This window comes from Symphalangus syndactylus, chromosome 9, assembly GCF_028878055.3.
Source record: "Symphalangus syndactylus isolate Jambi chromosome 9, NHGRI_mSymSyn1-v2.1_pri, whole genome shotgun sequence".
Lineage (NCBI taxonomy): Eukaryota > Metazoa > Chordata > Mammalia > Primates > Hylobatidae > Symphalangus > Symphalangus syndactylus.
In genome coordinates this window covers 73,226,171-73,248,661 of record NC_072431.2, presented here as the reverse complement: position 1 = coordinate 73,248,661, position 22,491 = coordinate 73,226,171, and the positions used below count along the sequence as shown (strand labels likewise).

Here is a 22,491-nt window from a genome sequence, read left to right as displayed (position 1 = left end):
GTGAGGAGCAATAAGGACGGATACAGGTGAGGATACAATCTGGTGTATCTGACTGGATGAGATTCCGAACTTCCACCTTCAGGAGAGGTGCAGACAGATGTTATAGAAGGTGCTTCCAACTCCATCGCCACATTCCCTTCATTGTGGAAGCTGTCCACACCATCTCCCGCTTCAGAAAAAGGAGGACTTCAACGTGCAGTGAACTGTTGGAGCACAAACTGTGGCCTTTCTGGCCGGCTCCCCCCTTGGGCTTTCATTCCTGGAGCCACATGGCAGTGGGATGGATGATTGATGCTGCCTGGGCATTGGCTTCCCCTCTGGCCTTCTCTTTTCCTGACTTCATGCTCCTCATGGGCCGAGGGTTTCCTGGGTCTTGCTCAAGGTCTTCCACAGTAAATGTTTCCCATTTCACAGAGGACAACCCTCATGGGGGTCCATTTCATGAGTGTTTTCTTCTAAACACTGTCACATTTAGTGACTGGGCAGCTGTGATACTTTTGGAACCGTGGATTCCCGTTATTTCTGCTAACAAGGAAACTTGTTCTCTCTATTCCATTGGAGTGCTGCATGATTCCTGTAGGAATCAGCAGTTCTGGATTTTGCCTGGTAATCTAGGCTGTGTTTCATTTCACCTGCATGTCCTTTTTCATTGAGAAACGGGTCTTTCATAGGGCCAGGTCTGAGTGGGACTTCCTGTCACCACGGATCTTCTTGGCTGCCAGGATTTCAGTGTTCAAAAAAGACTGCTTTTCGGCTGGCTGCAGGCCAGGTTGTGGGTAGTGATCTCATTGTGGGGGCTGGAGTGGTTTGCACTTGGCAGGAGGCTCTTCGGTCCACTGGCAGCAATCCTTCAACGTGGCTTGGATTCCAGCACAGGACGATTATGCTCCCAGGCGAGACTTGATTTTTCTTTGCTTTCATGGGGGATCGACAGTGCCCCTCAACAGCACTCCAGAACACCATTTTCAGGCTTGTAGTAATCCCCAGATGGCCTCTAAACCTCATCTGCCCCCGTAGTTTTCCAGTTTCAGGTGTGAGACCTCTGCTCCACCTTGGACTTGCCTTTGACATGGTTCCTGCCTTTCTCAGAGAGCCATGCTGAGAAGCAGGAGCCACTGAGAGGCCCAGGGTATAGGGAGACAGTGACCTCAAGGGCCTGGCAGTTTCCCGCTGACACCCCCCTCAGGCGTTTTAGCTAGGACTACATCACCCAGAGACCCCTCAATAACTAACCAGACTGTATTCCCAGCCCCATGGGACCAGATTCCAGCACAATGCCTCTTTCAGGAATGGAATCAGAAGAGCAGTTTCCAGCGCCCACCTCACAGTCTGGAAGTGCCTCTTCCTCCAGTGGGACCGACCACGGAGACGGCCCGAGGAGGCCCTATGGTCAAGACTTTTAGTGTCCCTCAGTGGTTGTCACAGGCAGCCTTTTTCCCGAGACCAGGCTGGCGCTGCCTCACCATTTTCCTCTGCTTAGGCAGGTTGACAGCCCTGACAGCCAGGTGCCCCAGCCTGCCTCACGAATGCACACGAGCCAGTCGTGGGGCACCAGGCGAGAGCGGTGAGCCGTCTCTCGCGTCACAGTGAAGGCCATGGTTCCCTGGTGACGGGTACCTGCGGCTTGGCGGAACAGAAGACCTCTGTGGAGGTGAGTCACCATTGGACTCTAGCCTGTCTTCTCTGAGGGATCCATGGGATAGTCCCACGATCCTAGATGTGGGCATGGCCGATCCAGCCTGAAGAAACGTCAAGCAGAGCCCCAGGGATACAGCCCGAAATTCCTAAGGATCCCAAAGGATCTGCAGGATGCTTCAGGCCTGCCTAGACGGTGTGGGGGTGAGTCTCCTTGAAAGTTGCCCCACTGTGATTTCTAGGTACAGCCTGCCTGTGTTCCCCAGGGCTGCTCTCTCCCCGGAGGGGCTTTTTGGCAGAGCAGAACCGTGCAGCCTCAGAAGTTGCTGAACTGTGTGTTTCTGTGGGAGTGTTGTGAGTGTTAGATGTCTGCGTGTGTGTGTCTGTGTGTGTGTGTTTCTGTGTGTGCGTGTAAGTGGCGCCTGCTGAAAGGATGTGGCTCACGCACTGAAAAGTTTGTTCTTTCCAGTCGGTCGACCTTTTGTGCGCCTCTGTGTGGTGCCGCTTGGGCTGCGAGGCTGCCTGTTTTTTGTTTTCTCCGCGGTTCCTAAAACCGCGGTGAAGAGTGGGGCTGGGTGAGTGAGATACGCAGGAATCCAAATCACTTTTCCCTGCAATGGAGCCACTCTTCTAGAAAATAAGAGGAGCACACCACATCCAAGAACAGACACCTCCCAGGGCCTCATTTATCTGAGGCCAAACCTGGGCCAAAGCATAAGAGTCCTGTCCGCAGGGCCCCTTGAGTCCACTTCGAATTCAATTACCAAAAGAACAGGAGCTTCAGGTCGTGAGGCCGGCACTCCACCATTGTCTTGGGATTTCATTCCGGGTCAGAGAGTGTGAGCAGCAATAAAGTCGGATATGGCTGAGGATAAAATCTGGTGAGGCAGAGCTGACCTGATGAGGTGTGAATAGGGTCCGGAACCTTCTCCTTCAGGAGAGGTGCAGACAGATGTCACAGAAGGTGCTTCCAACTCCATCCTCGCGTTCCCTTCATTGCACAATCTTTGTACACCATAGCCCGCTTCAGAGGAAGGAGGAACCAACATTCAGGGAACCATTGGAGCACAAACTGTGGCCTTTCTGGCCTGCTCTCCCTTTGGACTTACATTCCTGGAGCCACATGGCAGTGGGATGGACGATTGATGCTGCGTGGGCTTTAGCTTCCACACTGGCCTTATCTTTTCCTGACTTCCATGCTTCTCGTGGGCCTGGGGTTTCCATGGTCTGGCTCAAAATCTTCCACAGTTCACGGAGGATGACCCTCATGGAAATCCATTGCATGAATGTTTCCTTCTAAACACTGTCACGTTTTAAGGACTGGGCAGCTGTGATACTTTTGGAAACATGGATTCCCGTTATTTCCACCACCAACAACAAAAAACTCTTGTTTTCCCTATTCCATCGGAGGGTTGCACGATTCCTATAGGATGAGAAGTAGCTAGCCATGTCTGGCTTTTGCCCAGTAATCGAGGTTGTGTTTCATTTCATCTGAACATCCTTTGTCATTGTGGAGAGGGTCTTTCATTTCACTGGGTGGTACTTCCTCTTGCCAGGGATCTTCTTGGCTTCCAGAGATTTCAGGGATGAAAAGGGACTGCAGTTCGGCTGGCTGCAGGCCCGGTTGTGGGTAGTGATCTAGTTGTGAGGACTGAGGTGGTTTGCATTTTGCAGGAGGCTCTTTGGTCCACTGGCAGGAATCCCTCAGTGTGGGTTGGACTCCAGCACGGGTTCTCTCATACTCCCAGGCAAGCCTTGATTTTTCTTTGCTTTCATGAGGGTCCACAGTGCTTCTCAACAGCACTCCTGCACATCCTTTTCAGGTTTGCAATCGCCCCCAGACAGCTTCTGAGACACTCTCTCAACCTCATCTGCCCCCGTGGGATGCCAGTTCCAGGCGTGAGACCTCTGCTCCACCTTGGACTTGCCTTTGACATGGTTCTGCCTTTCCCAGAGAGCCGTGCTGAGAAGCAGGAGTCCCTGGGAGGCCCACGATGAAGGGAGGCAGTGAGCTCAAGGGCCCTGCAATCTTCCGCTGACACCATCCTCTGTAGTTTTAACTAGGATTCTATCTCCCAGGGACCCCTCAGCAACTCACAAGACTGTATTCCCAGCCCCATGGGACCCAATTCCTGCACACAGCCTCTTTTGGCAACGGAATCAGAAGACGAGTTTCCAGTACCCACCTCACAGTCTCGAATCGCCTCCTCCTCCAGCGGGACACGACCACGGAGATGGCCAGAAGAGGCCCTATGGTCGAGACTTTTAGGGTCCCGCAGTGTTTGTCGCAGGCAGCTTTTATCCCAAGATCAGGCCGGCTCTGCCTGCACTGTTTTCCTCTGCTGAGGCAGGCTGACGGCCCTGACAACCTGTCGCCCGAGTGCGCCTCGCGAATGCGCATGCGCCAGTAGCGGGGCGCCACGCGCGAGCCCTGAGCTACGTCTGGCGTCACAGTGAACGCCACTGTTGCCTGGCGACGGGTCCCTGCGTCATGGCGGAGAAGGGGACCTCTGTCGACGTGCATCGCCGTTGGACCCTCGCCTGTCTTCTCTGAAGAATCCATGGGATAGTCCCGCGATCCTAGAAGGCTGGGGCGACCCAACCTGAAGAAACCTCAAGCGGAGCCCAAGGGATACAACGCAAAATTCCTAAGGATCCGCAGAATGCTTCAGGCCTGCCTAGACGGTGTGGGTGTGAGTGTCCTTGAAACTTGCCCCCCTGTGATTTCTAGGTACAGCCTGCTTGTGTTCTCCGGGGCTTTTCTCTCCCCGGAGGGGCTTTCTGGTAGAGCAGAACGGCCCAGCCTCAGAAGTTGCTGGGCTGTGTGTTTCCGTGGGAGTGTTGCGAGTGTTGGATGTCTGCGTGTGTGTGTGTGTCGGTGTGGGTGTGTGTGTGTTTCTGTGTGTGCATTTAAGTGGCGTCTGCTGAAAGGATGTGGCTCACGTGGCTCACGCACTGCAACGCTTGTTTTTTTTGAGTCGGCTGACCTTTGGTGAACCTGTGTGGCTCCGCTTGGGCTGCGGGGCGGCGTGTTTGTTTTTCCCATGTTTCCTGAAACTGTGGTGAAGTGAGGGGACTGGCTGAGACACCAGGGGTTCAAATCACCTTTCCCTGCAATGGAGCCACTCTTGTAGAAATAAGAGGAGCACACTACACTCAAGAAGGAACACCTCCCAAGGCCTCATTGTCCTAAGGACAACCTGGGCCAAAGCATAGGAGTCCTGTCCGCAGGGCCTATTGAATTCACTTCGAAATCCGTTCCCAGGAGAGCAGGAACTTCAGATGGGGAGGCGAGCACTCCTCCATTGTCTTGGTATTTCATTCCGGTCGGAGAGTGTGAGCAGCAATAAGGTCGGTACGGGTGAGAATACAATCTGGTGAGGTGTGGATGGGATCCCGAACCTTCCCCTTCAGGAGAGGTGCAGACAAATGTCACAGAAGGTACTTCCAACTCTAGTCCTGCATTCCCTTCATTGCAGAAGCTTTGCACACCGTAGCCCGATTCCAGGGAAGGAGGAATCCAACATTTGGGGAACCGTTGGAGCCCAAACTGTGGCCTTTCTGGCCGGCTCTTCCTTTGGACTTTCATTCCCGGAGCCACATGGCAGTGGGATGGATGACTGATGCTTCGTAAACTTTAACTTCCACTCTGGCCTTCTCTTTTCCTGACTTCTATGCTTCTCCTGGGCCTAGGGTTTCCATGGTCTGGCTCAAAATCTTCCACAGTAAACATTTCCAGGTCACAGAGGATGGCCTTCATTGAAATCCATTGCACGACTCATTCCTTCACTGTCACGTTTTAATGACTGGGAAGCTGCGATACTGTTGGAACCGTGGATTCCAGTTATTTCCACCAACATGGAAACTCTTGTTTTCTCTATTCCATCAAAGGGCTGCATGATTCCTATAGTATAAGAAGCAGGCAGCCATGTCTGGCTTTTGCCTGGTAATCTAGGCTGTGTTTCATTTCATCTGCACATCCTTCGTCATTGTGGAGAGAGTATTTCATTGGGCTGTTGCTGGGTGGTACTTCCTCTCACCATGGATGTAGTTGGCTGCCAGGGATTTCAGAGTCAAAAGAGACTGCAGTTCAGCTGGCTGCAGGCCAGATTGTGGGTAGTGATCTCGTTGTGGGGACTGGGGTGGTTTGCATTTTGCAGGAAGCTCTTGGGTGCACTAGCAGAAATCCCTCAAAGTGGCTTGGACTGTAACACGGGCCCTCTCGTTCTCCCAGGCAATACTTGATTTTCCTTTGCTTTTGTGAAGCGTCTACAGTGCCCCTCAACAGCACTCCTGGACATGTTTTTCAGGCTTGAAATCGCCCTTAGACAGCCTCTGAGACACTTTCTCAACCTCACCTGCCCTGGCGGGATGCCAACTCCAGGTGTCAGACCTCTGCTCCACCTTGGACTAGCTTTTGTCATGGTTCCTGCCTTTCCCAGACGACCGTGCTGAGAAGCAGGAGCCCCTGTGAGGCCCAGGATGAAGGAAGACAAGTGAGCTTAAGGACACAGGAATCTTCCACTAACACCATCATCCAGAATTTTAACTAAAATTCCATCTCAAAGAGACCTCTCAAAAACTCACAAGACTGTATCTCCAGCCCAATGGGACCCGATTCCTACACACAGCCTTTTTCAGGAGTGGAATAAGAAACACACTTTCCATGGCCCAACTCACAGTCTCAAAGCCTGTCCTCCTCCAGCAGGACAGGGCCACGGAGACAAACTGAGGAAGCCTTATGGTGAGCAACGTTGGGGTCCCGCAGTACTTGTAGCAGGCAGCCTATTTCCTGAGACCAGGCAGGCTCTGCCTGCACCATTTTCCTTGCTTAGGTAGGCTGAAAACCCTGACAGCCTGGTGACTGACCCTGCCTCATTCATGCACCAGTGGCGGGGCACCAGGAGCAAGTAGTGAGCGCGGGCTCGAGTCACAGTGAATGTCTTCGTTACTTCTCGACAAGTCTCTGACTCTTGTTGAAGAGGGGGATCTCTGTGATATGCGTCGGATTTGGACTTCCAGTTGTCTCCTCTGGGGATCCATGGGATACTCCCACAATCCAGGATACAATAGAGGCAGACCATTCTGAGGAGATGTCAAGGTAAGGCCAAGGGATACATCGCGAAATCCCTAAAAATCCAAAAAGATCGGCAGGATGTTTCAGGCATGCCTAGAAGGAGTGGGGGTGAGTCTCCTTGAAAGTTGCACCTCTGGCCGGGCGCGGTGGCTCACGCTTGTAATCCCAGCACTTTGGGAGGCCGAGGCGGGCGGATCACGAGGTCAGGAGATCGAGACCACGGTGAAACCCCGTCTCTACTAAAAATACAAAAAATTAGCCGGGCGTGGTGGAGGGCGCCTGTAGTCCCAGCTTCTCGGAGAGGCTGAGGCAGGAAAATGGCGTGAACCCGGGAGGCGGAGCTTGCAGTGAGCCGAGATTGCGCCACTGCACTCCAGCCTGGGCGACAGAGCAAGACTCCGTCTCAAAAAACAAAAAAAATAGAAAGTTGCACCTCTGTGATTTCTGACTACAGCACGCTTGTACACCCTGGGGCTGCCCTCTCCCATGAGGGGCTTCCTGTCGAAGCAGAACCGCACTGCCTCAGAAGCTGACAGGCTGGGTGTTTCTACAGGAGTGTTGGGAGAGTTGGCTGCCCGCGTGTGATGGTGGCTGTGTGTGTGTGTGTGACTGTGTGCCTCTATGTGGGGTCAACTGAAAGGAATATGGCTAAAGCAATGCAGCACTCTTTTTTTTTTTCGAGTCGCCACACTTTCTGGAAGCCTCACTGTGCGAAAGGGCTTGGGCTGGGGGCTCCGTGGCTTTTACTTTTTCTGTGGTTACTGAATCCGCTATAAACTGGCGGGGTAGCTGAGATGCGACGGGGCCCAAAACAAATCCCGATGCAAAGCAGCAACTCTTCTAGAAAGCGGAGGAGCACACTACACATAAGAACAGAAACCTCCAAGTGCCTCCTTTCCCGATTGCAAAACCAGGGTCAGACCCTAGCAGTCCTGTGCGCAGGGCTCCTTGAATCCACCTCGAATTCGGTTCCCAGCCGAACAGACACTTCACTTCGTGAGGCGGGAACTCCTCCGTCGTCTCGGGATTTCGTTCCGGGGACGGAGAGTGTGAGTGGCAGTTAGGTCAGATGGGGTGAGGATGCAATCTGATGAGGTGTGGATGGGGTCCCGCACCTTCACCTGCTAAGCAGGTGGGGACAAATGATACAGAAAGTGCTTCCCACTCCAACCCCGCATTCACTTCGTCGCACAAGCCGTCCACACCATGGCCCGGTGCCCAGCTGGGAGGACTCCAACGTGCCGGGAAACAGTTGGATTGCAAACCCTGGCCATTCTCGCCAGCTACCGATTTCGGCTGTCATTCCCGGAGCCACAGGGGAGTGGGATGGACTGAGGCTGGGTGGGATGTGGCCCGCACACCGGCCTCCTCTTTTTCTGACTTCCGTGTTTTTCTTGGGCCTAGGGTTTCCTGGGTCTGGATCAAAGGCTTCCACAGGAAACGTTTCCCTGTTCACGGAGGATGACCCTCATGGGGACCATGGCATGAGGGTTTCCTTCTAAACACTGTCACGGTTTCAGCACTAGGCTGCTGTGATTCTTTGGGAGGGTAAATTCTCGTTACATCCGCCAACAAGGAAACTCTGGTTCTCCCACTTCTATCGGAGTGCTCCATGATTCCTGTAGGATGAGAAGCTGGCAACCGTGTCTGGCTTTTTTCAGCTAATCCAAGCTCTGTTTCGTTTCATGTGCACATCCATCGTCTTTGTGGAGGGGCTGTTGGTGGGTGGGACTTCCTTTCGCCCCAGATCTTTTGGCTGCCAGGGACTTCATGGGGCACAAGGGAATTGGAATAGGCTGACGTCACTCCAGGTCTTGGTTCCTGGTGTCTTTGTGGGGGTGGGGTTGTTTGCGCCCTGCGGGATGCTCTTGGGTCCTCTGGCAAGGATCCCTGAACTTGACTTGGACTCCAGCCCAGACCCCTTCGTTCTCCCAGGCGAGTCTTGATTTTCTTGCGCTTTCACGGGGGATCCACCGTGCCCGTCAGCAGCACTCGTGGACACCCATTTCAGTCTTGCAGTCCCCGCAGACGGCCTCTGAGACACTCTCTGATCCTCACGTGTCCCCGTGGGATGCCAGTTCCGGGGGTGAGACCTCTTCTCCACGGTGTCCTTCCCTTTGTCGTGGTTCCTGCTTCTCCCGGACTGCCCGTGGGTGCTGAGAAGCGGGAGCCCCTCAACGGCCAGGGATGAAGGGAGGCCTTGAGCTCAAGGGCCCCGCAGTCTTCCGCGGACACCCTTCTCTGGGGTCGCAGGTATGAATCCATCACCCGGAGATCCCTCAACAACTCACCAGACTACATCCCCAACCCCCTGGGACCCGATTCCTGCACACAGCCTTTTTCGGGATGGGGGTCCCAAGAGCAGTTTTCAGCGGCCACCTCACGGTCTCCAATCGCCTCTTCCTCCAGCGGAGCCGAACACGGAGGGGGCCCCCGGAGGCCCTGAGGTCGAGACTTTTATAGTCCCGCAATGGTAGTGTCAGGCAGCCCTTTTCCTCAGACCAGGCCGGCTCTGCCTGCAGCATTGTCCTTGCTTAGGCAGACTGACAGCCCCGACAGCCTGGCGCCCGAGGCAGCCTCACGAAAGCGCATGCGCCAGTGGCAGGGCACCAGGCGCCAGTGGTGAGCGTTGGCTTGCTTCACAGTGAACGCCTTCGTTGCCTGGCAACAAGTCCCTGCCGCTTAGCGGAGAGGGGGAGCTCTGTGAGGGGCTCTCGCCTGTCTTCTCTGGGGGGATCCTCGGGATATTCCCAGGACATAGGACAGGGCAGGGGCGAGCCAGCCTGAGGAAACGTCAAGGGAAGGCCCAGGGATACACCGCGAAAGCCCTAAGGATCCCAAAGGATCCGCGGGAGGCGTCAGGCCTGAATAGACGGAGTGGGGGTGAGTCTCCTTAAACGTTGCCCCCCTGTGATTTCTGACTACAGCAGGGCTGTGTTCCCCGGGGCTGCCCTCTCCCGGGAGGGGCTTCCTGGCGGAGCAGAACCGCGCTGTCTCAGAAGCTACCGGGCTGTGTGTTTCCGCGGGAGTGTTGCGAGTGTTAGCTGCCGGCGTGTGTATGCGGCTGTGTGTGTGTGTGTGTCTGTGTGTGTGTGCGCGCGCGTGTGTGTGTGTCTGTGTGTGGATGTCTCTCTGTGTGTGTGTCTGTGTGTGGATGTTTCTCTGTGTGTGTGTCTGTGTGTGGGTGTCTGTGTGGGTGAAGGTGGCGTCCGCTGAAAGGTATATGGCTCAAGCACTGCAGCGCTCGCTGTTTTTTTTCGGAGTGGACCGACCTTGTGGTCCTCCTCTCTGTGCGGCTCTGCTTGGGCTGCGGGGCTCGGGGTCCTGTACTTTTTCCGTGGTTCCTGAATCTGCGGTTAATTGGGGGGCTGGCTGAGACGCTCAGGAGCCCAAATCACCACCCCCTGCTGAGCAGCAACTCTTCTAGAAAGAAGAGGAGTTCAGTACCCCCAAGAACGGAAACCTCCGAGTGCCTCCTTTCCCGATGGCCAAACCAGGGCCAGACCCTGGCAGTCCTGTGCGCAGTGCTCCTAGAATCCACCTCGAATTCGTTTCGCAGCCGAGCAGGCGCTTCACTTCGTGAGGCGGGAACTCCTCCGTCGTCTCGGGATTTCATTCCGGGGACGGAGAGTGTGAGCGGCAGTTAGGTCAGATGGGGTGAGGATGCAATCTGATGAGGTGTGGATGGGGTCCCGCACCTTCAGCTGCTAAGCAGGTGGTGACAGATGACACAGAAGGTGCTTCCCACTCCACCCCCGCATTCACTTCGTCGCACAAGCCGTCCACACCATGGCCCGATGCCCAGCTGGGAGTACTCCAAAGTGCCGTTCCGGGGAAGAGTTGGAGCGCAAACCCAGGCCATTCTGGCCAGCTCCCTATTTCGGCTGTCATTCTGTCATTCCGGGAGCCACAGGGGAGTGCGACGGACTGAGGCTGGGTGGGATGTGGCCCGCACACCGGCCTCCTCTTTTTCTGACTTCCGTGTTTCTCGTGGGCCTAGGGTTTCCTGGGTCTGGCTCAAAGGCTTCCACAGGAAACGTTTCCCTCTTGGCGGAGGATGACCCTCATGGGGACCATGGCATCAGTGTTTCCTTCTAAACACTGTCAGGGTTTGAGCACTAGGGTGCTGTGATTCTTTGGGAAGGGTAAATTCTCGTTACATCCGCCAACAAGGAAACTCTGGTTCTCCCACTTCTATCGGAGTGCTGCATGATTCCTGTAGGATGAGAAGCAGGCAACCGTGTCTGGCCTTTGTCGGCTAATCCAAGCTCTGTTTCATTTCATGTACACATCCATCGTCCATGTGGAGGGGCTGTTGGTGGGTGGGACTTCCTTTCGCCCCAGATCTTTTGGCTGCCAGGGACTTCATGGGGCACAAGGGAATTGGAATAGGCTGACGTCACTCCAGGTCTTGGTTCCTGGTGTCTTTGTGGGGGTGGGATTGTTTGCGCCCTGCGGGATGCTCTTGGGTTCTCTAGGAAGGATCCCTGAACTTGGCTTGGACTCAAGCCCAGACCCCCTCGTTCTCCCAGGCGAGTCTTGATTTTCTTGCGCTTTCACGGGGGATCCACCATGCCCGTCAGCAGCACTCGTGGACACCCATTTCAGTCTTGCAGTCGCCGCAGACGGCCTCTGAGACACTCTCTGATCCTCACGTGCCCCCGTGGGATGCCAGTTCCGGGGGTGAGACCTCTTCTCCACGGTGTCCTTCCCTTTGTCGTGGTTCCTGCTTCTCCCGGACTGCTCGTGGGTGCTGAGAAGCGGGAGCCCCTCAACGGCCGGGGATGAAGCTAGGCCGTGAGCTCAAGGGCCCCGCAGTCTTCCGCGGACACCCTTCTCTGGGGTCGCAGGTATGAATCCATCACCCGGAGATCCCTCAACAACTCACCAGACTGCATTCCCAACCCCCTGGGACCCGATTCCTGCTCACAACCTTTTTCGGGAAGGGGGTCCCAAGAGCAGCTTTCAGCGGCCACCTCACGGTCTCCAATCGCCTCTTCCTCCAGCGGAGCCGAACACAGAGAGGGCCCCAGGAGGCCCTGAGGTCGAGACTTTTATAGTCCCGCAATGGTAGTGTCAGGCAGCCCTTTTCCTGAGACCAGGCCGGCTCTGCCTGCAGCATTGTCCTTGCTTAGGCAGACTGACAGCCCCGATAGCCTGGCGCCCGAGGCAGCCTCACGAAAGCGCATGCGTCAGTGGCAGGGCTCCAGGCGCCAGCGGTGAGCGTTGGCTTGCCTCACAGTGAACGCCTTCGTTGCCTGGCGACAAGTCCCTGCCGCTTAGCGGAAAGGGGGAGCTCTGTGAGGGGCTCTCACCTGTCTTCTCTGGGGGGATCCCCGGGATACTCCCACCACATAGGACAGGGCAGGGGCGAGCCAGCCTGAGGAAACCACAAGGGAAGGCCCAGGGATACACCGCGAAATCCCTCAGGATCCCAAAGGATCCGCGGGACGCGTCAGGTCTGCCTAGACGGAGTGGGGGTGAGTCTCCTTAAACGTTGCCCCCCTGTGATTTCTGACTACAGCAGGGCTGTGTTCCCCGGGGCTGCCCTCTCCCGGGAGGGGCTTCCTGGCGGAGCAGAACCGCGCTGTCTCAGAAGCTACCGGGCTGTGTGTTTCTGCGGGAGTGTTGCGAGTGTTGGCTGCCCGCGTTTGTATTCGGCTGCGTGTGTGTGTGCGTGTGTGTGAGCGCTTGTGTGTGTGTGTGTCTGTGTATGGGTGTCTCTGTGTGTGTGGGTGTGTGTGGGTGTTTGTGTGCGTCAAGGGGGAATCCGCTGAACGGTATACGGCTCAAGCACTTCAGCGCTTTTTCTTTTTTTTCCGAGTGGCCCTACCTTGTGGTATGCCTTTCTGTGCGGCTCTGCTTGGGCTGCGGGTCCCGGCGTTCTCTATTTTTTCCGTCTTTCCTGAATCCGCGGTAAATTGGGGGCTGGCTGAGACGCTCAGGAGCCCAAACCATCTCCCCCTTGCTAAGCAGCAACTCTTCTATAAAGAAGAGGAGTACAGCACGCCCAAGAACGGAAACCTTCGAGTGCCTCCTTTCCGGGTGGCGAAACCGGGGCCAGACCCTAGTGGTGCTGTGCGCAGGGCTCCTTGAATCCACCTCGAATTCGGTTCACAGCCGAGCAGGCGCTTCACTTCGTGAGGCGGGAACTCCTCCGTCGTCTCGGGATTTCATTCCGGGGACGGAGAGTGTGAGCGGCAGTTAGGTCAGATGGGATGAGGATGCAATCTGGTGAGGTGTGGATGGGGTCCCGCACGTTCACCTGCTAAGTAGGTGGTGACAGATGATAGTGAAGTTACTTCCCACTCCACCCCCGCATTCACTTCGTCGCACAAGCCGTCCACATCGTGGCCCGTTGCCCAGCTAGGAGGACTCCAAGGTGCCGGGGAACAGTTGGAGTGCAAACCCGGGCCCTTCTGGCCTGCTCCCGATTTCGGCTGTCATTCCCGGAGTCACAGGGGAGTGGGATGGACTGAGGCTGGTTGAGATGTGGCCTGCACACCGGCCTCCTCTTTTTCTGACTCCCTTGTTTCTCGTGGGTCTAGGGTTTCTTGGGTCTGGCTCAAAGGCTTCCACAGGAAACGATTCCCTGTTCACGGAAGACGACCCTCATGGGGACCATGGCATGAGTGTTTGCTTCTAAACACTGTCACGGTTTAACCACTAGGCTGCTGTGATTCTTTGGGAAGGGTAAATTCCCGTTATATCCACCAACAAGGAAACTCTGGTTCTCCCACTTCTATCGGATTGCTGTATGATTCCTGTAGGATGAGAAGCTGGCAACCGTGTCTGGCTTTTGCCGGGTAATCCAGGCTCTGTTTCATTTCATGTGCACATCCATCGTCCTTGTGGAGGGGCTGTTGGTGGGTGGGACTTCCTCTCGCCCCAGATCTTTCGGCTGCCAGGGACTTCAGGGGGCACAAGGGACTTGGAGTATGCTGACTTCACTCCAGGTAGTGGGTCGTGGTCTCTTTGTGAGGGCTGGGGTTGTATGCGCTCTGCGGGAGGCTCTTGTGTCCTGTGGGAAGGATCCGTGAACTTGACTTGGACTCCAGCCCAGACCCCCTCGTTCTCCCAGGCCAGTCTTGATTTTCTTGTGCTGTCACGGAGGATCCACCGTGCCCCTCAGCAGCACTCGTGGGCCCCCATTTCAGTCTTGCAATCGACACAGAGGGCCTCTGAGACACTCTCTGATCCTCACGTGCCCCCGTGGGATGCCAGTTCCAGGGGTGAGACCTCTTCTCCACGGTGTCCTTCCCTTTGTCATGGTTCCTGCTTCTCCTCGACTGCCCGTGGGTGCTGAGAAGCGGGAGCCCCTCAACCGCCAGGGATGAAGGGAGGCCTTGAGCTCAAGGGCCCCGCATTCTTCCGTGGACACCCTCCTCTGGGCGCGGAGGTGTGAATCCATCACCCTGAGATCCCTCAACAACTCACCAGACGGCATTCCCAAATCCCTGGGACCCGATTCCTGCACACAGTCTTTTTCGGGAAGGGAGCCCCAAGAGCAGATTTCAGCACCCACTTCACGGTCTCCAATCGCCTCCTCCTGCAGCGGAGCCGACCACGGAGACGGCCCCAGGAGGCCCTTTGGTCGAGACTTTATAGTCCCGCAATTGTAGTCGCAGGCAGCCCTTTTCCTGAGACCAGGCCGGCTCTGCTTGCAGCATTGTCCTTGCTTAGGCAGACTGACAGCCCCGATAGCCTGGCGCCCGAGGCAGCCTCACGAATGCGCATGCGCCAGTGTCAGGGCACCAGGCGCCAGCGGTGAGCATTGGCTTGCTTCACAGTGAAAGCCTTCGTTGCCTGGCGACAATTCCGTGCCGCTTAGCGGAGGGGGACCTCTGTGACCGGCGTGGGCGTTCGGCTCTCGTCTGTCTTCTCTGGGGGGATCCTCGTGACCCTCATGGGGACCATTGTATGAGTGTTTCCGTCTAAACACTGTCACGTTTTGCGTACTTGGCAGCTGTGATACTTTTGGATCAGTAAATTCCCGTTACATCCGCCAACAACGAAACTCTTGTTTCCCACTTCTATGGGATTGCGGCCTGATTCCTATATGATGGGATCTAGGCTGCCAAGTCTGGCTTTTGCCTGGTATTCTAGGCCCTTTTTCATTTCATCTGCACTTCTTTTCTCATTGTGTAGTTCGTCGGTGTTTGGGCTGTTGCTGGGTGTGAGTGCCTCTCACCACAGATCTTTTGCTTGTCTGGGATTTTAGTGATCTCACGGGTTTTTCGGTAGTTTGACCGCACTCCAGGTTGTGGGTAGTCGTCTCATTTTTGGAGCCCGGATTTGATGCACTTTACAGTAATCTCTTGGGTCCTCTGCCAAGAATCCATGAACTTGGGTTTGACTCCAGCACAAACCCTCTCATTCTCCCATTTGAGCCTTTATTTCCCTTTGCTTTCATGGGGGATACACAGTGCCCCTCAACAGCATTCCTGGGCACCCGTTTCAGTCTTGCAATCACTCCAGACTGTTTCTGAAACACTCTCTCAACCTTATGTGCCCTTGTTGGATGCCAGTTCCAGGTGTGAGACCTCTTCTTCTTCTTGGACTTGCCTTTATTGTCGTTCCTGCCTTACCCAGACAGCCGTGCTGAGAAGCAGGACCCCCTGGGAGGCCCTGGATGAACGGAGGCAGTGAGCTCAAAGGCCTCGCAATCTTCCGCTGACACCCTCCTCTGGGGTCTCAGGTATGATTCCATCACCGGGAGATCCCTCAACAACTCACCAGACTGTATTCCCTTCTCCCTGGGACCGGATTCTTGCACACAGACTCTTTCGGGAGTGGAGTCCAAAGAGAAGTTCCCAGCGCCCGACTCACATTCTCCAATCGCCTTTTCCTCCAGCGGCACGCGACTAATGAGACAGACCGTGGATGCCCTATGGTAGTTATTTTAGGCTTCCACAGTGATTGTCGCAGGCAGCATTTTCCTTAGACTAGGCCGGCTCTGCCTTCCCATTTTCCTCTGCTCAGGCAGGCTGACAGCCCTGACAGCCCTGACAGCCTGGCCCCGGCGCCTGCCTCGCAGATGCGCATGCGCCAGTCGCGGGGCACCTGTCGCGAGCGGTGAGCCTTGGCTCGCGAGTCAGTGTATGCCACCGTTGCCTGGTGACAAGTTTCTCCCTCTTGGTGGACCAGGGGACCTTTGTGGACATGTGTCGGCGTTGGACTCTCGCTCCTCTTCTCTGGGGGATCCACGGGATAGTCCCACGATCCCAGGAGAAGGCAGGGATGAGCCAGCCTTAGGAATCGTCAACAGTGCCCCAAGGCCTCCCCAAGCTCTCTCTGTGGTCCTGGCTTTGCCTCCTCCAAGGTGCTGTGACCTTAAGCAAGTCACTGCCTCTCCTGCAGGCCTTCTTTTAGGACAGGGATAAATGGATCAGAGAGAAAACAGAAAAGGTTCTTCCAGCCCTCCTCTCTTCCGCCCCTTCACTGTCTGCCTGGTAAAATGGTACCTCTTGGTCACATTTGCTACTCATTAAGTCACCTGTCCTGTGGGAAAGTCCTCACGTTGGTGATATGAGGTCCCACTCTCTACCCTTTAGGAATTGCAGAGTCTCATGAATCTGTGTGTGTTCATCCCAGGGTCACTTCGCACTTGCACCTCCAGACCTCTAGGTCGCCCTGGGTTAATACTGAGACTAGAGGGAGAAGCAATTACAGGAGAGAAGGAGAGGAAGTGAGGAGGCATAATAGGGGATCTGGGGTTTGGTGATGCAGGAGGGACAGGATCACAAAAGATTCACTGGATATGAGAAACTCGCCCACGGAAAAGCTTCTAAAGATGGGTAAGGTGGTGCTGGGGCCACAGTGCCACTGGCCAAGGCAGACGTCAGCTGGGAGGGAGTGGAGGAGATGAGAAAGTTAGAAGGAAAGGGAAGGCCCAGATCAGACCTTGATGTGCTCTTCTTCCTAGACCAGCATGGTTTTCATTACTCAAATTCTCACAGGGCTGAGATCTTGGTTTAAACAAATCACTCTGGCTTACCACTGAGCTCAGAAAAGACTGCAGGAGCCTTGGGCAGAAGCAGGGAGACTGAGACCAGAAAGGTAGCTACTGTGACAATTATGCAGGCTTAGGTGGGAGAAACCACACTGATGCTGACTAGGTACTCTGGATTTCCACCTCTGTAAGGCAGCTTCCTCACCTATTCAGTGAGGACACAGCCACCTGTTGCAGAGCAGTTTTGAAGAAGAAACAAGGTTCACAGGCCCAGCTCAGCACACAGTAGGCTCTGAAGAGGCCTCCCTTACTCAGTTGAATGAGCCCGGAACATTTGAACTGTTGCTTGCTGTGTGACCCCGGGAAGGTTACTTCACCTTACTGAGCTGGTTTTCTCCTTAAAGTGGGGTGGGGTAGACATATCAGGATGCGGAATGGAGCTGAACAGAATGTAGGCATTTCTGCTGCATCTGGAAAGTAAGATAAGTGAGCTCACTGTCACAAACGGCACAGAAGAAACTAAATTTGCACTTGGTGGAGAAAATTTAACTCTACTAATATAAACTGATAATTGCTACATGTTTACTGGGCGCCTGGTGCAGGGCTAAGAAATCTGCCATTATAATCTGATGCAGTGGCACTGAGCCTGCAGAGTCAATGTGCACTCACAAACTCAACCACTGTCATCTCACGTAACCCTCACACATCACCTGTCTGAGGTAATCCCCAATCTCCACAGTACAATTCAGGAGACTGAGACCAAGGTGGTGAAGGATCTTAACCAAAGCCAGGTACAGTGGAGTTCTCAATGCAAAAGGAACTCACCCCTGCTGCATGAGGTGACCTATGATGCATTTTACTTTCCATCAAAACAGTAATTGCTGCTCATTGTGGTACAAGAAGGAAACCACAGAAGAGAATGAAAATGGAAAACACACATTATCACCAATGTTGTCTCCCAGAGATGAGCATGGTCCCCATGTGGAAGTCTCCTGTCCATTTCTCCCTTGGCCTGCACACATTATGATAGTGGCAGCAGATCTGTGCTGGGCATTTACCAGGCTGGGCACGATATCAAGCACTTTACAGATGTCCCTTCACTTATTCTTCACAAAAGTGTTATGTCCCAAGGACACTGGGGCCCCTACAGAGACTACTTTTCCATAGTCGGTACTGGGTTTGGACTGAGATCTCATCTGGGTCAAATCCCTGTGTGTGTGCAAAGCTAGGTCTATCATTATTTTCTGATGGATGAAGTGGAGGCCATGCTGTGAATGTGTGCACCTGTAAGTCTTTGACACAGGCAGCTTTCTCTAAAATGCGCAGCCTGCCTTACGAACTTAACTCCTCCCACACCTCAGACCAGCCCCTGTAATTGCCCTTTGTATGTTCTCATCTGGCCTCATGATCATCTCCTTCCACGTGGGTCTCCCTCCTTCCATGTGGCCCTGCATGGCAGGCAGGGCGCATGCTAACCTGTCATCTGGTAGTTTGGAGTGAGTGGAGAGGGCCAGTGTCCTCTGGATGAAGGACAACTGCTCCATTGTGCAGTGTTTTTGTTGTTTGTTAGTTTGTTTTTGAGATGGAGTCTAGCTCTGTTGCACAGGCTGGAGTGCAGTGGTGCGATCTCCGCTCACTGCAACCTCTGCCTCCCAGGTTTAAGCGATTCTCCTGCCTCAGCCTCCCAAGTAGCTGGGATTACAGGCACCTGCCACTACATGCGGCTAATCTTTTTGTATTTTCAGTAGAGACAAGGCTTCACTGTGTTGGCCAGGCTGGTCTTGAACTCCTGACCTCATGATCTGCCTGCCTTGACCACCCAGAGCGCTGGGATTAAAAGCATGGGCCACCGTGCCCTGTCTTTTTTTTTTTTTTTTTCTTAATAGTTCAGGGCTCTGACTCTCAGCAGGGTGTCCTGCCCCAGGGTTCCCCTTGACCCATTTCAGAGGGGTGGTCGGGTGGGTCACTGATTCCTCACCCTTGTGCGAATCCAGAACTTGCATCCTGATGGGGGAAGCAGGAAGCCCTACCTGCCCTGGAGGGCATAACCCCAGCCCCAGGGCAGGCGGAAAACTCTCCCATCCCTGAGAAGTCCCAGCCCCAATACTGGCACTCAGGCAGGACCTGCCCGAGTGGGACCTGTCTCCACCTTCCTCACACACCTCCCTGACCCTCACTCAAACTCCTGTCACCTGGGAACCTCTACCAGACCTGTGCTTCTTCCACCTGGGGAGCTCCCGGGGCCCTCATTTCACCCCATTGCCTGAAGCCTGGCTGCTGCTGCTGCCCCACCCTCCAGCCAGAGGAGGGCGCTCCCTCGTCAGATGTCCCTGTCACTATGGGCGTCCTTCCTGCTGTGAGCTCTGTGGCCTCGCACAGGCTGCTCAACACCTCTGAGCTCAAATTCCTGCTCCCAGAGGGAAGCGGGTTATGAAGATGAGAGGGGGAGAGAGCGAGCTGTAAGGGAAGCAGGTGACACGGGGCTGGACAGGGAAGGGCCTGGCTCTCAAGGAAGGGAGCTTCTCCAGGTGGCTTCCTCCTCTGTCAAATGGGCCCACGAATACCCTATTGATGGTGAGAATTAAGAGATACGAAACCCATTCGTTCTTTATTATGATGATTTTTATTTTCACAGTAGCACTTAGCACCTGCCCGCCCTCCACCTTCTCCACCACCCAGCAGGAGCGGGGCGGCCTGGATCTGTTTTCTGCCCCTGACCAGGGGGCCGCGTCTTCAGCAAAGTCTGCGGGGAGAAAGGTCCCGCTCCTGGAGGACAGCGGGATGGGACAGTCCTCTTCACATCCAGCCCCGCAGAGTCGGATAGAAACGCTGCCACTGCCGACTCCATGCTGCCTGGTAGGGCACTGTGGAGGCCACTTTCTGGAAAGAAGAAACCGTCTGAACACAAAGTTGCTCAAGCCATGTTCATCTATCTGCCAGGGAAACGGAGGCCCTGAGTGCCACAGCCCAAGTCACCCAGCAAGAGAAAACTCTGGTGGAGCCCAGGGTGTCCAGCCCCTGTCCACCCAGCCGCCGTGGTCAAGGTTAATAAGGGCAAGGGGCCAAGCAGAACCGCCTACAAGGAACCGAGTGTCCACAAAGCAGGGAGCGAAGAACGTTTCTCCTACCTAGAGCGCAGCCCTTTTGCGGAAGGCACAGTCCGGGCTCCGGGAGCCAGGCAGGGATCCGGGCCTGGTTGCGGAGGGGACGCCTGGGCTGAGCTCACCTGCTGGCAGCGGCAGCCCCTGGAGTCATGGGGTCACCGGCTTGTGGAGAGGGGCTGGCGCTGTTCCTTGGCCCTGCTCCCCGCCCGCAAAGGGCCAGGAGGTCGGGCTCCCGGCGGTGTCCAGGCTCTCGCCCGCCGGTGCCCAAGCCGTACCCACCGAGTCTCCTCCGCCCCAACACCTGGTGCGGAGGGTCCGACCCGGGGTCATCTGGCAGGGCCCTGCGGCTCCTGCGGGTGCCCAGGAGCGCGGAGCCCCTTCCCACTCGGACTCGGGTGGCCTCACCTCTCCTGGGGCTGCGTCCCCGCGGGACGCCAGGTTCCCGTATTCTTCTAAGTCGCCCTGGCTCCTGGCAGCTCCTGGTGCCACGCGGTCCTCCACGGTCTCCTCTGGACCTGAGAGGGACAGTGAGATGGGGCTGGCGGGGATGGGGGTCCCCGCGCTGTGAGAAAGCCAGAGGGGCTGCTGCTGACCGGAGCCGCCTGGGTCTGTTCCGGAGCCGTCGCCCTGGGGCCCCTCCGCCCCGCAAACGCTCGGGATGCGGTTTGGGAGTGAAGCTGGACACCGAGCACCATCCACGCTCAGCCCCACGGGGCTCCAGGAGTCCCGAGCCCCTGCACTTGCATTTTATTTTAAAAACCTGAGGGTTAAATTCGGGCAAGTCAGTTGCCTCAGTGTTTGTCGCCTGCTGCCTCTATGTCGGCTTCTTTTGCTGGCAGTCAGAGACCAAGCCCCCACGCCCTCCAGGACCCCCTATCTGGTGAGGCCATCCTCCGCAATCATGAGCAGCACTGAGGTGCTTCCGACCAGGGGTCACTGCCCCAGCCGGTGAGAGGCCCTGCAGTGGGGACTGGAGATGTGCGACGCAGCCTCCCAGAGCCTGCATCCTCTTGCCCAAGGAGGCTGCACACCCTCACTCAGGGCTGTGAGGGGGAATGAGGGCAGCTCACAGGCTAAGGGGCCGCTGAAGGCAGTTTTTGTCGACAGGTGATTTAGGAGCCTGGAGGAAGCAGGTTAGGGGTGTGTGTGGGTGTGTGTGTGAGAGAGAGAGAGAGAGAGAGAGAGAGAGAGGGAATTCTCCCATGCCAGGACATCTGTGTGTCTCAGTAGAGTAGGAGTGAACAGCAGCATCTCTGCAGAGGAGCAGCATGTGGACAGAGTCACAGGCTGGTTGGATCACAACAAATCCTTGTGGGTCAAGGAGAGCGGGTTCCGTGGTCAGCTGCGGTCTGGGTTTTGTGTTTGCCTTTTCCTGCTGTTCCAATAAGCCAGGGCACTGGGGCCAGATTGCCCTCAGCCATGGCCAAGTGTTCCCTGACAAGCTGGGGAGGATGAACTCCCTTCCCAACACGGGGACATAGAAGATCAGAGCAGCCTGCCCAGTGGGGATCTGAGCTCAGAGAGTGGAAGCCACTGTCTCAGAGTCACAGAGCAGGTCAGTGGTAGGGCCCATGTCCCTGACCCCCAAGCTCTATTTCTCTGAGAAAATATTCCACCCAAGAGCATGAGAGTTCTCTGAGCATGGACTCCCTGGCAGGTGAGGTCATTTTACCTGTTAATCAGTTTTCATCCTCATTGTGTGTGTGGTTTGTATCAAAGTCCTCATTGTAAGGCAGAAAACAGGCTCAGTGATGGGGCAAAGGCTGGTGCAAGGCTACAGAGCTCAGAAGTGGCTGAGCTGAGACAAGAACCAGCAGGCTTCCTTCACCGTTGCTCTGCTCCATCTGGAGGTTGGACAATTTGCCTGTGTGCCAACAGCCACAAGCCTTTGTTGGCTCAGGGTAGATATGAAAAGCTGGAAACCATAAAGCTTTCAGCCCCACTCATTTCTGCAGGGGCAGGTGGCTGTGCTTGGCATGGGCTCCCCATTGCTCAAAATAGAGCCTCCTCTTCCTGCTGGTGGTCCCAGAAATGAGTCATAGGTGGGTGAGGTTGGAGCCAGGCCTGGGCAGGATGATGTCTTCTGGGCTAGGCTGAAGACTCAAGCCTTGCAGCTGGACAAATTATGACTTTGGTTCTGCCTCAGTCACTCCGAGGCTGGACAACTCTGGCCATATCTCTCTGTAAGCTGTGGTTTCCTTACCTTTAAAATGGAGACAATGGCACCTCTCTCCCAGAGTAGCCACTGGGGCTTAATAAGGCCTCAGCATGAGAAGATGGTGTATTTGTGAGTTTTCCTTGGTCTATGGTGACCTTCTTGTGGGTAAGGACCAAGTATCACTTGGCTCAGGACCCAGACAGGCACAGCACAGCCACAACCAGAGGGGCCTAGGCCTGGGTATGATTAGAATCCAGGCATCTGGCCCAGTTTTTCTGGCTCTGTCTCCTTCCCCGTCTTTTCCAAACTGGTCCAAGGATCAGATCTGCCATGCTGCCCAGACATCATGGTGGCCCTGTCTGAACAAGCAGCCTCAGAATTTCTCTGGTGCCAGCTGGATGACTCAGAGAGAAAAACTGGTCACCAATTTCTGCTTCAAGTGGGTAGGGAAGAAAGCTACCACTTGCAGCTACTTATTATGTATCACCAGCCAGGCACTTTTCTTATTTAGTGGTCACCTCAGCTAAGTCATAAAGACACAGAAAGGAGTGCCTTGCCCCAGGTT

At 55.3% G+C, this 22,491-nt stretch overlaps 1 protein-coding gene across 1 annotated transcript; it reads right to left on the bottom strand.

The window, feature by feature from the left end:
- Nucleotides 1-15,806: 15,806 nt before the first annotated feature.
- Nucleotides 15,807-20,463, bottom strand: LOC134731482 (uncharacterized). Its single transcript, XM_063609964.1, is given in 10 exon segments — nt 15,807-15,906; nt 16,490-16,557; nt 17,047-17,134; nt 18,643-18,668; nt 18,876-19,071; nt 19,257-19,544; nt 19,793-19,909; nt 20,160-20,278; nt 20,280-20,342; nt 20,344-20,463. Coding segments are annotated over 10 exon segments (1,185 nt in total).
- Nucleotides 20,464-22,491: the final 2,028 nt, after the last annotated feature.